Here is a 16686-nt window from a genome sequence, read left to right on the forward strand (position 1 = left end):
TTCCTAGGAGCTGGAGAGAAGGGTTATGTGGGGGCAGGCAGTTATGTGCCGGGGGGGCACCCACCCTAAACACCAAGTAGGTGAACTTGTGATTGCCTAGCTGGGGATCTTAGGCTCATACAGCACAAGGGCAGATCCAGGTTTTGTGAGATCTGAGGGTTATACGATTTGGCAGCCTTCCAGAATACGAGAGAAGCACACAATTACTAAAGGCTGCTCCCAGGACGCTGGAAGAGGCCAGAGCAAGTGAGGGGCCCTTGTGCTTAAACTTCATTACCTTCATGGTAAATTCATCTGAGGCTGGTTAGATGCTGGCACACCATGGAGAACAGCTATATTTCACTTTCAGGCAAGGCTCAAGGGTCAAGCTCCACATCAACTGTTAACCCCTCATGGACATGAGGAAGTTAGTCTTGCATAGCCAACCTGGAATACCAAGGATTAGACAGTAGATACCTGGGATTTAGATGGACAGGAAAAGGAAGTTCTGGGCTATAATAGTAAATGAGGGTCCAGTACCTCAAAGCTTGGCCTTTATACGCTACTGGGTGGTACTCATATGGCTTCCAGGCAAGTTTTATGAATCTCATTTGTCTAACAGGAATCTGAAGTATAACTTGCCAAAGACACCTAAGTGGTATGTACTGGCCATTAGAACCTGGGGCTCATGTCCACTGACTGTGTTCTAAGGGTGTTCAGTGGGTAGGATACCAAGATCCTGGGATGTGTTCTAATTTAAAAATATATCCCAGATAAGGCTCTGACAAGGATCCCATGCCTGGGTTTCATGCTCATTCCGACATTGGTTTACCTAGTGCCTAGTATGGTTTGCAAAAAGGCCACAGTGCTCTTAACAGTCAAATTGCAAATTAATTAAACAGATTTAAAACTAAACCAATGCTGTGGTTCATTACAAAGCTAGCCACATTTCAGTAAGAAAGGGGAATGACAGCTGTATATTCATGACTTACCTCAAAGCATGTTGCAAGAGAATAAACTACTTGTCATGCTTTGAAATCTCTGCATCAAAGGGGCTCTGGAAGCACAAAACATTGTCACTTTTTCTCATAGGGCTTGTCCCCTCGTATACCCAGCAGCGTACTTTACAGAAGACAAATTAACTGAAGGTTTTTCTTTTATTACATCTAAAGAGCTCTACATAAACAGGTAACATTCAATAGGTAAACAATTTTTTTTTCCAATGCATGTAATAAATATTTTCACTTGGTACTTTTATACAAACTGACATTGGTCTACTATACATTTTTAAAAGCCATTTTACTGGTTTGGCATGCGGTATGGAAATTCTAAGAGAGAAAGTTTTAAGGCAATGAATCACAGATTTAAGTTCATGGAATTTATGGTAACTTTTATATCTGTTTATATACATTTTTCCCCTTTGTTAATTAAACAGTTAACAGCAGCACACTCTGGAACCACCAGCTAGTCTCCCTCCCTCTTTCTGAAATCTAAGCTTTGTGTTTTCTTTTAACTAAAAAAAACAGAATCCAACATGTATTGAAAAAACAAAATTCTTACTAAAATCTTACTAAAATAATTTCAAATGTGCTTGAAAGTCCTAAAGATCTTGAAGTGTTTTATGTGTTTAAAATTGTTTAAAAACAATGTTCTTTCTACAATTAGTAATTTAAAATTGGGATATATTTCCATTCAGTTTCAGACATCTGACTCAAAGAAATATCTGCCAAGAAATCACATTTCTCAGAAGCTTAAGTATATCTTTTCTAAGTCAGTAATAGAAAATTGTGATAATGTCTAAATTAACAGGAGTAGAAAAATTTTAATGCTCAAAATAAATTAGTCAACCAAGCGTGGCATGGTTAAGGTCCAGATAGTTTTAAAAACGTGTTCAGTAATGCCCACAAAGTAATTAAAAGCCACTTCAACCCTGCTAGTCAAACAGCTATTATACTAAAGGTGTGTGTGCATATACACACACACCCACAGTTCTGTACAGAAACACAGACATATGCACACCTATTATGAGTGACCAAGGCAAGGGGGATGGTGGTAACTCGACTAAAGATTCTGAGAATCGTCATTTGTCCACAGACAGCATGTCAGTGTTAGCACTGTGCCAGGGTAGAGGGGGGGGGGGGGGGCGCGCGGTAGTGATAGTTGGCTAGGGAAAAAAGAAACAACTGTGCTTTTAAAAAAAACAAAACTTAGAAGAGAAAGATGCAGTGCATTTCTCCACTAATAATTACTATGGATCATAAAAGTCTGATTAACATCGGGCATGAGACCAACAGAGTAATAGCTACTACTGCAACATGTGAGAAAGTTAACAACTGAAGGGAACAAACTGCTCAGAGTGGAATGAACTAAAATAAAAAGACAACTGAACGGTTAGTTGCTCCTGTGGAGACGACCAAAGCTACTAGACAGACATTTATTTCTCCCTGTTACCTGTTCTTCCCTTAGACTGGTATAACTCAAGACACTGAGGGAAAATAACTCTCTCCAAAACTGGGCTGAAGAAAGTAGAGGGACGGGTTTTCAACTGGATCATTCAAAGAGTTCGTAATTCAGCATCATACACAAAGTTATTGATCAGAATTCTGAGACCACTAACAACAACAAAAAAAGAAAAAAACAAAACTATTCATTTTATCTTAGGCAGCTGAATTAATAGAAACATTTCCTATTACAATGTGAAATAAGAAGCAACTCCCTACAATTTAAGTAATTTCTATCCCAATCTGAATTAGACACAAATTATAATACTATTAGATATTAGCCTAAGTTAACATGGCAATGAGAGTTCTAAAGTGTTTACTCACCATAACACCAGATTCATTTAAAAACTTAACTATTTCCTGTTTTAACTGACAATGAATTTTTTTTTTTTTTATTGCAAGTTGTTTAGTGACTATAACTCAGCCATGTATGTGTGGAATACACATGCGTAGGGAAGACTATATAACTCACTTGTTACTCACACACACTTGTCTATAAATACATATATACACACACACATATACATATCAATACCAACTTGTTTTTCAAAATTCAAGTCAACAATTTGGTGGCAGAGAGATGCTGTAAAAACAGGTATTTTTAGATGCCACACAGTCATGTGAGCCATTAATTTTATCATACAATTGAAGACATACCCATCTTGAATTCTAACTGGATTAAAGTAGGTCAATTTGTTACCACTGCAAGGTTTAAAATATGACAATTTTATACACAAAGGTGGTCCTTCATCAACTCTGAGAACAACTCTGAGAATATTAACAGTTGTGATATAAAAATCCAGTTTGGAAAACTGGTAATCAGTATGCCCCTTCTTTATCTTTTCTGTTAAATCTGCTAAACCTTTCAATCAGATAAAAAATATTTTCGACACCTTCAGATATTACCTGAAGAACGTTAATACCTTCTCTGACGAGGATTTTGGAACACAAGTAGAATCACTTTTTCCTTCCCTCCAACCCTCACTCATTTCCTGAAAAACAGTTTTCAATATATTTACATGTTCCATTATTAGTAAGGATAGATCAGACTGATCCATGAATTCTTAAAAAAATCTGACTTTCCTATGTCATGCTTGTATTTAAAAAGTGAAGAAAAAAAAATAAACAAGATTACTAGGCTAAAATTAAGTACAGTTAGAACCAGAGAATGAAAATGAATAAGGATTAAGCCCATTTTGAATTTCAATTATTTATCAGATGATAGATTTCTACAGACGGACATGTATGGTGCACTCTATTTTCCGAAGAGAATTTACTTTTAAGGATAATTGACTGTCTTTCTTTTTTGAGGTGATGTAGCCTTACCTCTGTCAGCTGCACATGATACCCAACAGGGCTTTCTATGCTATTTTTACTTCCTACTTTGGTATGACGATCTTACAGGAAAATTTGTTACCCTGTGGCCAAAATAGCAGGTGTTCACAGACTTGGTTTAAATACATAATACTGGCAATCCAAATTTAGAATAAAGAACTAGACTAAGCCTACTCCTTACCCAGACAGCTTTACTCCAATCTCTGAAATATATTCTTGGGGGGCATCTAGCAATTAAGAGAGAATATGTGATGGAGAAGATGCAATTGGGACAGTTGATAAAGACGCTCATATGTGAATTCAAGACCTTCAAAGCACTTTGAAAGAAGCAGGCAACTGGTTTATCAACTGAATGCAAACTCGGGAGAAGGAACAGTAATGACAGAAAAATACACACAGACACACACACTGAACACACACACCTACAAGCTATGTCCTGAAAATACACAGAGAATGCAGAGCGACAGATGAGATTTATAACTTAAGGCTGAATAAAATATGCACACAAAGAGAATCCAAGTCTGTCGTTTTTAGAAAATGGAAATTAAAACTATCCCGCCCCGGCCCCCTCCCCACAACAAAGAAAAGCCCACAATTTAAAACTTCATACATGCAATTCCTTTTCTGTTATTGCAAATAAAATAATGCCATTGAACTAAAATAAAACCAAAACCATAGGACAAACGATGAAAAAAAAATCTTCAGAATCCAGAAAAAATGAACCGAAGGTGGTTTGTGGGTACTTTTTTTTTTTTTTTTTTTTTTTTTTTTTTTTTTTTTTTTTTTTTTTAAAAAGTTTTTTTTTTTTTTTTTTTCAGACAGGCAGTCTTAGATTTATATACAAAAGTAAAACTGAAAATATAGTTTTGTTCTCTGTACATTTCTTTTAATTTTTTCCCTAAAAAAAGGAAAAAAAACACGCTTGTGTACTTTTCTAAACAGAATAAGGTAAAACATAGCACAAAGTTCTCTTCTTTCTGCCAAGTTCCTTTAATCTGGGGTGGGGATGGGAGCAGCAGGGGCATGGGGATCAGTCCAATGAAATAATGTCTGGTATGATGCCAAAGATGGCTGCCGTGTCCGTGCTGCTCCTATTTGCGACGGGGTGGCCGTGGCTCTCCCTTAGGCTGTTGGAGGATACAAGGCTGCTGTTACTGCCACTACTGCTTCCGTTGGTGGTCGGCAGAGAAGTACTGCCTCCTGCACTTAACTGATCGAGAAACATCTGTGAGGAGGCATATGGGAAAAACCGAGACGAGTGTAAGAGGTCTTGATCATCTGAAACTGCTGCTGCTGCAGCAGCAAGGAGGGAGGTGTTATAATGCTAGGGAGGAGGAAAGAAGACAGAACATAAAGTCAATTATTGTCATAAATTAACAAACTCTCTTCTCTCAACAGAACAAAGTCCTAAATTTAACATATTCTCAGTACCTGGTGTTTCTGAAATATTCAGTAAAACATTTTGCAAAATCAAATGGTGTTATATAATGATCACATCATTGACCTTTTTTATTTTAATTTTTATTAGCACATCACTGAGGCATTTTTGTAGCTGAAACTGGGGACGGGGATCAAAATATTGTTTTTTGTTTTAATCTGTACTGCAAGAAATTCTCATAATGCTATTCCTGAAGAGGCATATGCAGGAAAGAGGACAGGCTACGTCCTCTCCTGGAGATATCTGGCTAAGAAATTTGTCAGTCAATATGACCCACTGCCCTGTTTCTTTATAAAAAGTACTGGGAAACAGACACTGTACTTAATATATTTAGGCACAGTTTTTTATTTAAAATTTTAAAACCTTAAGAATAACGAGTATAACAACTCTGAATTTTCTAAGGGAATTTATGTTCTTTCTCTTGGCTACATATTATACTTTTAAGTATTTTAATGTAGAATTAAAAGAACAATCTTTTTTTCATATAACATACCTGATTGTCTCCTGATAAGAAAGGAAAGAAATCTAACCCTGCAGAAGAAAAAATTATTTTAGTTGGGGGAAAAAAATAAGAGCCTCCCAAATGCCCCAACACTACAAAAATAAAGACAATATCTTAAAAGCGAATTCTAAATTCATTTAGCATTTTATTTAAACATGAGTTGAGCTGAATATTTTAGCCCTCCCATCTCTAGATTATAAAGCCTGGAGTCCAAGTTTCAGCAATGGTGTGCACTCCCGGTGACGCCATCTATGGGACTTGGGCCACTGCTGCCCCATTCAGGTCCAAACACCAACCCCTTAAACTGACTGAGCACTTCGCACCAAACGCTCTCACTGACTCCATGAAGTTACCTTTCAATCTAACCTACTCCACACAAGCACCTCACGAGGTATGTAATTCTATTCGGTCTCATTTTGCGGATGAGAAAGTTTGAAGTTAAAAGACGTTAAGCAAGTTGGAAGACAGATTGTCTTCCTCAAATTCCTTCACTTCCCACTGTCTGTACTGGATTCTAACTCAGAGACTAGTGACACAAGATGGGAAGAGACCCGAGGGAGTGTCTCGCTGGTGTGGAGGACCAACTCTCATCCCTGGCTGCCGGGAAGTCACTGTAAGCTGGCCCCTTCCAATTCACATTCTTGTCCACAGTGCCCAGTGTGTAATGGGATGAAGAGCAAGTAAACCAACGTGAATAAAATCCCTCAGTATGATATCTAAACTTGAAGAAAAGTACAACACACAGATGTAGATAAAAATATGACAATACAAATACTTTGGGGATACCTCCAAAGTATGGCAGGTATCCCACTCCATTATTCTTGCCTGGAAAATCCCATGGACAGAGGAGCCTGGCAGGCTATAGTCCATGGGGTCACAGGAGTCGGACCTGACTTAGTGACTAAACTACCACCACTACCACTATCTACACTAGAACAGATTATACCATACGGATCTGAAAATGTATAGAACTTTGGTTCTTGACAGTGAGTTTGGCAATGGGCAGTGAGAAACAGGGTTACACTGACTAATAGAGTAGCTACTAACCACCTAATGTGGCTATTTAATTTACTAAGATTAAATAAAATGAAAAACTCAGTTCTTTAGTCACACTAGCCACATTTAAATGCTCAGTAACCACATGTAGCTTAGCAGCTACTGTACTGGCCAGACTACATTTCCCTAGTTGCAGAAAGTTCTATTGGACAGAGCTGAAACACGGTTTTCACAACATTCACTAAGAATTCACTCAAATATCTCAGCTCCCAAGAATCCTTGCCAGTGACCCTGAATTTTACTGTAGAGAAGGGATGGAGAGAAACTTCCACTTTGTGCTTTTGTATTATATTTTCTACAATGAGAAAATATGGCTTTCTGTAATTTAAAAATGTTCTTAGATTATATAATATACAAAATTATTAAATTGCAAAGATACATGACAACAGTAATTCTTTTTGATAATGTAAATGACTATTATGAACTCAAAATACATTGTAGAAATGATTATAATGACATTTCAAGTTACTTTCAAAAAGAAGAAACCGGGTTCACCAGAACAAAAATTAAAACTTTCCAATGTTTCAATTCTGCATTGTCTAAAAGATAATACAACATAGCTACCCACAATGTGTGCTGCCTTATAACCAGATTCAGGGAACAAAAATAATTTTCATTAATATAAAAATTCGAAGCAACATAAGCAATATACTGGAAACCATTCAAAAGCCACTTGCAGACTACTCTGAAGTACAAAAAACCTAGAGATCATTCCTTTATTTTTACCACTGGTAGTGAAACACTGGCTACTGATGAAGGTACTAACAGGAAATGGAGTCTGTATTTATTTATGTCCGGAGTATATATTTCTCCCACCTTCCTAGATTCCAACCTCCTCTATCCCTGATCTTTCAATCTTTCTTAAACTTATCCAGAAGAAGACTATATAGATCAAAGGCATTTATAATGCTATATGGCAACACAGAAGAATGGGTAACTCACCTTGTAAGTCATAAGGCATGGGTGTCATGTGGAAAGGATGTCTGTAGTCTTGGATGAGGGATGTGTTAATATAGCTTGTGTCTACGGCAGGGAGGCTTGGGGTACGGGACACTGGAGACGCTTGATGTGGAAGACTCAGTATGCTAAAAGAAAAAAAGGTTTGCAAAATTTTCATGAGTCAGTTGAACTTAAGTTTAATAAAAGGGCAGAATCTCACAATGAGTCCCAGTTTTTGTGCTGAAAATAAAAACAAAAGCAAAGCAATACATAATTTAGACTACCATGATTATTAGGAAATAATTTGTATACTTAATAGCAGCTTTCAGAGGCTATAAGGAAAAGAGATGGATGCAATCGTATCCAACATTCATAAATCACATGTTGTCTTTGGAACACCATCAACACTCTTTTAGAATGCAGGCCGAAGGCATAGTTGAGCCACTTCAATGAAATATAAGTGAAAAGTACAGCAGACAAAATTCTAAAACCTTTAAAAAATAAGTACTAGGGTGTTGACAAGTAAAAGAATAGGTAAATCCTTGCAAAGAAAACACATCTAACAAGACTAGGGGAATGAAGCAATCTGAGCAGTGAAGAGTTAACAGCTGGCCTTCAGACTTGTAAGATTTATGAGAATAAAAACTAGGTACTGTTTATCTTGGAATACCTAATGCCCAGCACAGTCAGGAGGAATGCTGTTTGCATAAAAGGTCTGCTGAATGAACGAAGGCAGCAAGACAAGGAGTAGAGATCCTCCAAAATGAACAGGTGATGGAGCGTTTTTAAAGGGAGGACAGTATAAATGGAAAACAAAAAAAGAACAAAGAGGGATTCGGGGAGAATAGAGGGAAATGTTTAAGTAGCTGAGTAGTTAAATACTTTTTTCTTTACCAAAAATTAATGAAAAGCAAAAAGGGGGATGTAATAAAGGAAAATGAAAAGGGAGAATTAAAATGATTTTGAAAAGAAAAAGGATTCTCATAGTCCTGTGTGAAATCATAAGGGCCATATGCTATCCCAAACATATAAGAGGCCAACAGATATGTTATAGAAAACAGAGAGACAGACAGAGGCTGTCTTTTGCATTTAAAAGTTCATGTAAAGTGTGGGGGTATGGAGATGCAATTTCAATGGTAGAGAATATCTCTAAAAATGCCAAGCAAGGCTGGATTTCCAGGAATAGCGTTCTAGTTATGATGTGCTACCTTGTTTTTATGAATGGGATATGAAGTATAAAATATACTCTCATCCATCTCATAAAATTGTTTTGTCTAATGGAAACTTAATTAAACTTCTTACATCTACAGAAAGTACCATTTTCCATTAGCTATTTCCTCTGACAATACTCAAGGGATTATAAAGGATTACAAGAGAGACAAAAGCAGTTGAAACGCTAGTCTTTGAAAAACATCTTGGTATACCAAAGAGCAAAGGAAATTTCTGGAGGAATACTAAACACTCAGTGGCTGAAGACGGCAAAATATTTTACATTTACTAATGTTTGCCTCTTTCTACTTCCTGGCTGGCTCTTTCTCTTCCAATTTTGTGACTGTATTCTAAAATGATTTCCACCTTCACACTGCCCAATAACAAATTCAATATGCTGGGTTTAGGTTTCTATTTATAGGCTAGTCATTACTGAAAAATGGGTACTGGTATTGAATATGGTGTTATCCTACTAAAAAAAAAATCATAAGCTTTCAGGTAGCTTGTTTTTAAATCTGAAAATAGAGAAAGGTTTGGCATTTGCAAATACTCTATCTGGGTTCAATTAGTCACTGGGAAGCTCAAGAAGTAGTTAATGCATCTAATGTAATTTCCCAAACATAATAAACAAGCTATTTTTGGAGAAACAGCACAGCAAATATTCAAAGAAGAAATATTAGATTTCTAAACACTCAAAAAACATTTCCTTTAAGGAAAAATGTTTACCTATATACGACCACTATCAATATCCTAGAGAGCAGAACTTATGTATATATAATGATGCACTTAACCCATGAAATATTTATACACCCAGATTTACGAAATAAATTTTAATAGTGCTATAATGGCATTTAAAGTAATAAAATAATAACATGTTTTTGGTCATACTGGAGGGCTATGGTCCATGCAGTCGCAGAGAGTCAGATATGACTGAGCAACTAAGCACATGTTAAATATAATATAGTCACACCATTTAAAAATATGTATTTAAGTATAAATTAGCCCACCAGGCTCCTCTGTCCATGGAATTCTCCAGGCAAGAATACTGAGTAGGCTGCCATTCCCTTCTCCAGGGGATCTTCCTGATCAAGGGATTGAACCCTGGTCTCCTGCACTGTAGGCATCTGAGCCATCAGGGAATCAAAATTCGATATTTGTTCTAACTATGCTGCTTTCGGTAATCTGACTCCCCACAACACCCCCAGATTTTAAAAAGAAGCTGGCGTAATAACAAGGTCAGGCTTGTTGGATAACAGCTGTCAAGGTAGGCTGCATCAGAGGTGAATGTTTACAAAGCAGAATATAAAGTAGAATTAGTGTTTAAATACCCATTTCATTTAGAATAATGATACTGCTTTTAGTATCTTTATTCCCATCTGTATGATGAGATAAGCTACTCTAGAGTGAAACATCAACCTGTGTAACATGTTTGGTTGTATTATAAAGATTCCTGAAATAGCCAAAGTCCTTTAACAAGTGAGGAGCTACATTTATCACAATTGCATTCTTTTAATGTTGAAATTTCAACTTTCATGTAACTACAAATATACTCAAATAGAAGATCTTTTTATTTCATCAAACAATATCAAGCCTGAAAATAATCTGACTGCAAGCATCAAAGTACCTGTTCTTGGTCTGGTGTTAACTTTCCCTCTTAAACCTTGAAATCTGTATCAATGCTTTCTGCAGACTTTCCTCCTCTCACTTAAATTCTTCCTTCAGGCACTAGTGTGTTGGAATATTTTCTAAATAGCTCCTATTCAATTACATCAGGCCACATAACTCTCCTGATATATACCTAAAAGGGGTCACATCTATTTCTAGATTTACCTTTTGAGTGCTACAACTGTGCCTCAGCAACACAAGACGTCCTTTGCTGAGAATCTCCGAACTGTCTGAAGAGACCAACAGTCTGTTTAAGAGTATGGCTATAGAGTCCGCTACTTATTTTACCATCCTCTTCAAAATGTTAAACTCTTTAAGGGTGGGACTGTACTAACTCACAGTATTACCACTTATGTTTAGCACAGGGTGTTTTACATAACACAGATAACAATGTTTCATGAAGTGAACTGAGGCATAACCAAGGTACATTATTATTGACGTGAGACTAATGGGAAGTATGGGAAATGAGCCTGCAAAATAGAAAGCACTGTGTACTGCAGTGTAAGTCTTGGACCACTTTCACTGCCAGTCTTGCACATCCTGAGGCAGGTTTAAAGCATTTACCTGGTACTTCTCTGCTTTTTGCTTAACACACTCAATTTAGGGTTAATTTCACAGCATACACTTTCTAGTTTGAGTAAATATTTAAAATCCTATGACCGGCATTAGGATCGCCTGAGAACTCATTAGGGCTCAGATGGTAAAAAAAAATCTGCCTGCAATGCAGGAGACCCAAGATCAATCCCAAACATTTTCTGTTACTATTCCTGAATCAGAAATGGGGGTAGAGAAGAACAATGTGTTTTAATAAGCCCTTCAGGTGATTCTGATGCATACTCAAGTTTGAGAAACACTGTACTAGAACCATCTTTTGGTATGACGAATATCATATCCAAGTGACCCCTTTAATGCATTATTCCAGCCCCTTAAGAAAAGCAAGAGTTCCAGAAAAACATGTATTTCTGCTTTATTGCCTCTGCCAAAGCCTGTGACTGTGTGAATCACAATAAACTGTGGAAAGTTCTGAAAGAGATGGGGATACCAGACCACCTGACCTGCCTCTTGAAAAACCTATATGCAGGTCAGGAAGCAACAGTCAGAACTGGACATGGAACAACAGACTGGTTCCAAATAGGAAAAGGAGTACGTCAAGGCTATATATTGTCGCTCTACTTATTTAGCTTATATGCAGAGTACATCACGAGAAACGCTGGGCTGGAGGAAGCACAAGCTGCAATTAAGATTGCCGGGAGAAATATCAATAACCTCAGATATGCAGATGACACCACCCTTACGGCAGAAAGTGAAGAAAAACTATAAAGAGCCTCTCGATGATAGTGAAAGTGGAGAGTGAAAAAGCTGGCTTAAAGCTCAACATTCAGAAAATGAAGATCATGGCATCCGGTCCCATCACTTCATGGCAAATAGACGGGCAAACAGTGGAAATGGTGGCTATATTTCTGGGATCCAAAATCACTGCAGATGGTGATTGCAGCCATGAAATTAAAAGATGCTTACTCCTTGGAAGGAAAGTTATGACCAACCTAGACAGCGTATTAAAAAACAGAGACATTACTTTGTCAACAAAAGTCCGTCTAGTCAAGGCTATGGTTTTTCCAGTGGTCACGTATGGATGTGAGAGTTGGACTATAAAGAAAGCTGAGCGCGGAAGAATTGATGCTTTTGAACGGTGGTGTTGGAGAACTTGAGAGTCCCCTGGACTGCAAGAATATCCAACCAGTCCATCCTAAAGGAGATCAGTCCTGAGTCTTCATTGGTAGGACTGATGTTGAGGCTAAAACTCCAATACTTTGGCCACCTGATGCGAAGAGCTGACTCATTGGAAAAGACCCCGATGCTGGGAAAGATTGAGGGCAGGAGAAGGGGACGACAGAGGATGAGATGGTTAGGTGGCATCACTGACTCAATGGACATGGGTTTGGGTAGACTCCGGGAGTTGGTGACGGACAGGGAGGCCTGGTGTGCTGCAGTTCATGGGGTCGCAAAGAGTCGGACATGACTTAACGACTGAACTGAACTGAAGAAATAAATACACTGAGAACAATCCAGCTCATTCTCTGTACTGTTTACAATCGTGCATAACCATTTTATTTGGCAGATCTTTTAGTCCTGTTTTCAAAATTAACTATCACAATGACTTTTTCTATAAAAAGATCTCAGCACTTACCCTTTATTATTTAGTGGTGATGTTGGAGATAGGGAAGGACAGGTTCTCTTGGCAGATGGCTCTTCCTCTTCTTCATCTGATGAACTGTCTATAGTGAGATCAATCACCTCTACTTTCTTACTTTTATTTGAGGACTGGTGATGAGAAGCCACTTGGTGCTCTAATGTGGAGCTTAAGCATCCTAGGAGGGAATAATTGAAACACAAGGCAAAAAAAGCCCTGTGATATCTCTTTTTTTTTTTCCTCAGCCTATGGATTAGTCTATCAGTTATAGTTTAGACTTTACCTGTTATAGTTATATTGCTGGGGCCTAAGAAGAAAAAAGCAATAGTGGCTGTGTTCCTCTAAGCTCAAGACTACTAGTATAGATTGTCAAGGATTTTTTTTTTTTTTTAACAATTCTGAGTTAGAAGAATCAAAATGTTACGTCCGCCTCACAATAAAAACAGTCTGAGAGCAAATTCACATATTACACATTTACCTGTACATTACTGGATACACTGAGAAATGTTATGGTAACACTTTAACTTCCTTACAGCAAAAATATACTAGAAGTCAGAGAAAAATGCAAATGAAAAAAGAACATTCACTAACCTATATCAAGTCTGTTAAAAATTTAAAAGGATACCATTTCAAAAGCATGGCTTTACAAAAAAAAAGCTTATTAAGTTATGTTACTCTGAAACTTCATACACAAAAATTTAAAACCTTGCAAAAGGTGAATTTAAAAAGAGCTTCACTACTTCTGAACATTTAATCAATAATTTAATGAGAGTTATTGTGCTATCCATAAATTACTGAATACTAATATTGAAAACCAGGCTTTAAAAGAGCAAGGAGACTGCACCATCCTTTTGGAAAACTAACACTCACCATCAACTCCATTGTAAGAGGCAGAAACTTCCTGTACTTCCTTTTTTGATCTCATAGGTGCCCAAGAGCCGTCCTCCTTAAACTGTATTTCATCACAATCTGTACAGTACTTTAGGATTTCCATAAACAAGCTATAAAAAACAATTTGTCCTTTGAATATCACATTCTAAATTAAGACCTATTAGAATTACTGTTCAAAAAACATTCAGACCTATTTTTTGTACAAGTATAAATGAGAAAGTACAAGGTATTATTTATTCTTAAAATCTAGGGCTAAATAGGAAAATAGTTACTTATTATTATGGTAGGTTTATGCAAGAAAATATTACATAACTGAAAAATGAGGTTTCCAGAGATTTAAAAAAAATAACATGGGGGGGTGTATGTTCACAGCAAGTGGGAAGAGGACAAAGAAAGAAAACTCTGTATTTCAAAAACAAAATTCTGTGTGTGAGTGGTATATAAATAGTGGTTATCTCTGAGAGGTAACATGGAAGATATTTATTCTTTTTCTCTAAACTTTTCAATATAATCCAAATTGCCTACAATAAGCTCATCTTATTTGATAACTGTAGAAATACATGTAAAAATATGTACTGAAAGACAGAATTCCTTGATAAATACCATGCAGATACTAAAAAACGAGATTTGCCAAAATGTGTAACATGAATGATCAAATTCTTAGGTTATAATGTTAAATGAAACCAAAGGATAAAAAATGCTGATATTGTATAATCACAATTATGGGAAAATAAAAATCAAAATAATACATCTTTTTGTTTTCCCATTTTTCTTTAGGAGTGTGTGTGTATGTGTGGATATTATAATAAGAAAGAAAAACCCCAATTGATGGGGGCATCTAAAGTTATGTAACACACAGAATTGGTAAAATATTATTCAATTTATTAGTGATCACTGATGTCTCTGAAAAATTTAACATAAAACATTTAAGTTACACATTTACTTTCCCTCATATGATTGGTTTGGCATCTTTCAAGCTCTGGGTTACACCTGTATTGCTAAATATATTCCATTCCTTATGTTATACCTTCTGGCTCCTTTGTTTCCTCAAATACTATAGATAAAAGATACATTAAGCATTTTGCTAGAGCACACAGGAAATATCAAGAATATATTTTTTTCTTTTCACAATTTATTTTTGTTCAGAGGGAAAAAGGGAAAAAAAAAGGCTAGAGAATAGGAGAAAATTTAAAAAGACATTTGAAGATGTGTGGAAGGACAGATAAAACACTGGAATGTCAGGGAAAAAAATAACTGTTGTGATACTGTAGATGGAGAAGAAAGACAAAGAGAAGTATTTTAGGGGAAACAGAAACAAAGAGAGCTGCTGTTCAGTGTGTTGATCACTTTTAGGAGCCCACACAGCAGGGGGTGGGCCCATATAGTAAATGAAGCACCAGAAAATCTTCAAAAACAGCCCAACTTTTGGTCAGCTTAGGTGAACCAGAGTTTCACAATTCTTTCATTCTTCCTCTAGAAAGGTCTGCATGTCTAGGGACAGATGGATTCATGTTAGGAAAAGATGTAAGCTACACCCTGCTCAGAACCACTGGTCCTTTAAAATGGTAAATGTCAGGAGGCACTGACAGTGAGGCATGTACTTTTAAAACAAGAAGACATAGTTAAAAAGGGAAAATGTTCATAATATTAATTTCTTAGAAAAAATATAATTTCTACAGTCATGAATATCCTAAAAATATATAACTCAGAAACCACTATCTATAGAATTTTAATCCCAAACCTGATGGGTAACAAAACTGTAATAGATGGTTATTATGAAGTACAAGGAAAAACTTTAAAGTGACATACCCATCAATAATAAGGTGTTCATATGGGGCCTTCTTATCACAGACAGGACAAACCCAAGTTGGTTTTTTCTCATTCATCTGAATATAAAGAGTTGCATCAAAACACTGCAGATGAGAACATGTAAGGGCCCGACATGGAATTGTCAGCCGCATTTTACCAAGCTTTAAAAGAGGGAGACAAAAGTTAAATATTAGACAACTGTTGTTAAAAGTTTTTCCTGAAACAAACACAATGTGCATGTATTCTGATTTAAAGCATATTGTGTCTACTTTCAACACACTTCCTGTGAAACATCTACAGGTTAAAAATTACTATTATTTCTTTGGATATTAAAATACAGAGACTATGGAAAATCTACAACAGAGGTTATTTACCCTCAATTCACAGCTTACAGATCCACTTTTAGGGGAAAGGACCATGAATCCCTTAAAATTACACACAAAATCTTACAAGTGTGTGCATTTTTCCAGAGAATGCTAAGTTGCTTCAGTCGTGTCCAACTCTGTGAGACCCCACAGATGGCAGCCCACCAGGCTCCACTGTCCCTGGGATTCTCCAGGCAAGAACACTGGAGTGGGTTGCCATTTCCTTCTCCAATGCATCAAAGTGAAAAGCGAAAGTGAAGTCGCTCAGTCGTGTCCGACTCTTAGCGACCTCATGGACTGCAGCCTACCAGGCTCCTCTGTCCATGGGATTTTCCAGGCAAGAGTACTGGAGTGGGGTGCCATTGCCTTCTCCTTTCCAGAGAATGCTTTAACCAAATTCTTAGGGTAGTCCTGAATCCAGAAAAGAACCACTTTACTAGGTACTGGGAAAGGAAAAATGAATGCCTTACTAAATGCTCAAGATACAATCAACCTGATCTCTGAATGAGAGTAATTCACAGGTCAAAACAGAATAAGCACTTCCATGTTTGGCATAACTGCCAAATGGCAGCTCTGAGCAAAGCCAGTTGTTCACACTCTCTTCCCTCACTGGGTACCATCACAGGCAATTCAGCAAACACCTCTGGACCTCTAGCATCTGTTATGTTATGAGACTTGCTCTTCTTGCCCTGCAAACAGTGCTTCTGCTGACACAGGTCGAGTCTGTCCTATGAACAATGAGATCTGCTTCATCTGGTCTGAACTGCTAGCTTTGGCCCAAAGCAGAAAAGCTGTCCCAAGACCTG

The 16686-nt window shown here is 37.0% G+C and overlaps 1 protein-coding gene across 1 annotated transcript in view; it reads right to left on the bottom strand.

Annotated features, from left to right (window-relative positions):
• Window positions 1-1117: 1117 nt before the first annotated feature.
• The window catches only part of LOC120852513 (E3 SUMO-protein ligase PIAS1), a 127895-nt gene continuing 112326 nt past the window's right edge, over window positions 1118-16686 (bottom strand). Inside the window, exons 9-14 of the mRNA XM_040225790.1 lie at window positions 15516-15676; window positions 13686-13816; window positions 12813-12993; window positions 7754-7896; window positions 5747-5784; window positions 1118-5139 (exon numbers count right to left, since the gene is read on the bottom strand). Of these exons, the coding sequence (XP_040081724.1) occupies window positions 4846-5139; window positions 5747-5784; window positions 7754-7896; window positions 12813-12993; window positions 13686-13816; window positions 15516-15676 (948 nt within the window). The 3' untranslated portion in view covers window positions 1118-4845. The remainder of the gene's footprint in view (window positions 5140-5746; window positions 5785-7753; window positions 7897-12812; window positions 12994-13685; window positions 13817-15515; window positions 15677-16686) is intronic.

The sequence above is a fragment of the Oryx dammah genome, unplaced genomic scaffold, assembly GCF_014754425.2.
Source record: "Oryx dammah isolate SB20612 unplaced genomic scaffold, SCBI_Odam_1.1 HiC_scaffold_26, whole genome shotgun sequence".
In the NCBI taxonomy this organism is placed as follows: Eukaryota; Metazoa; Chordata; class Mammalia; order Artiodactyla; family Bovidae; genus Oryx; species Oryx dammah.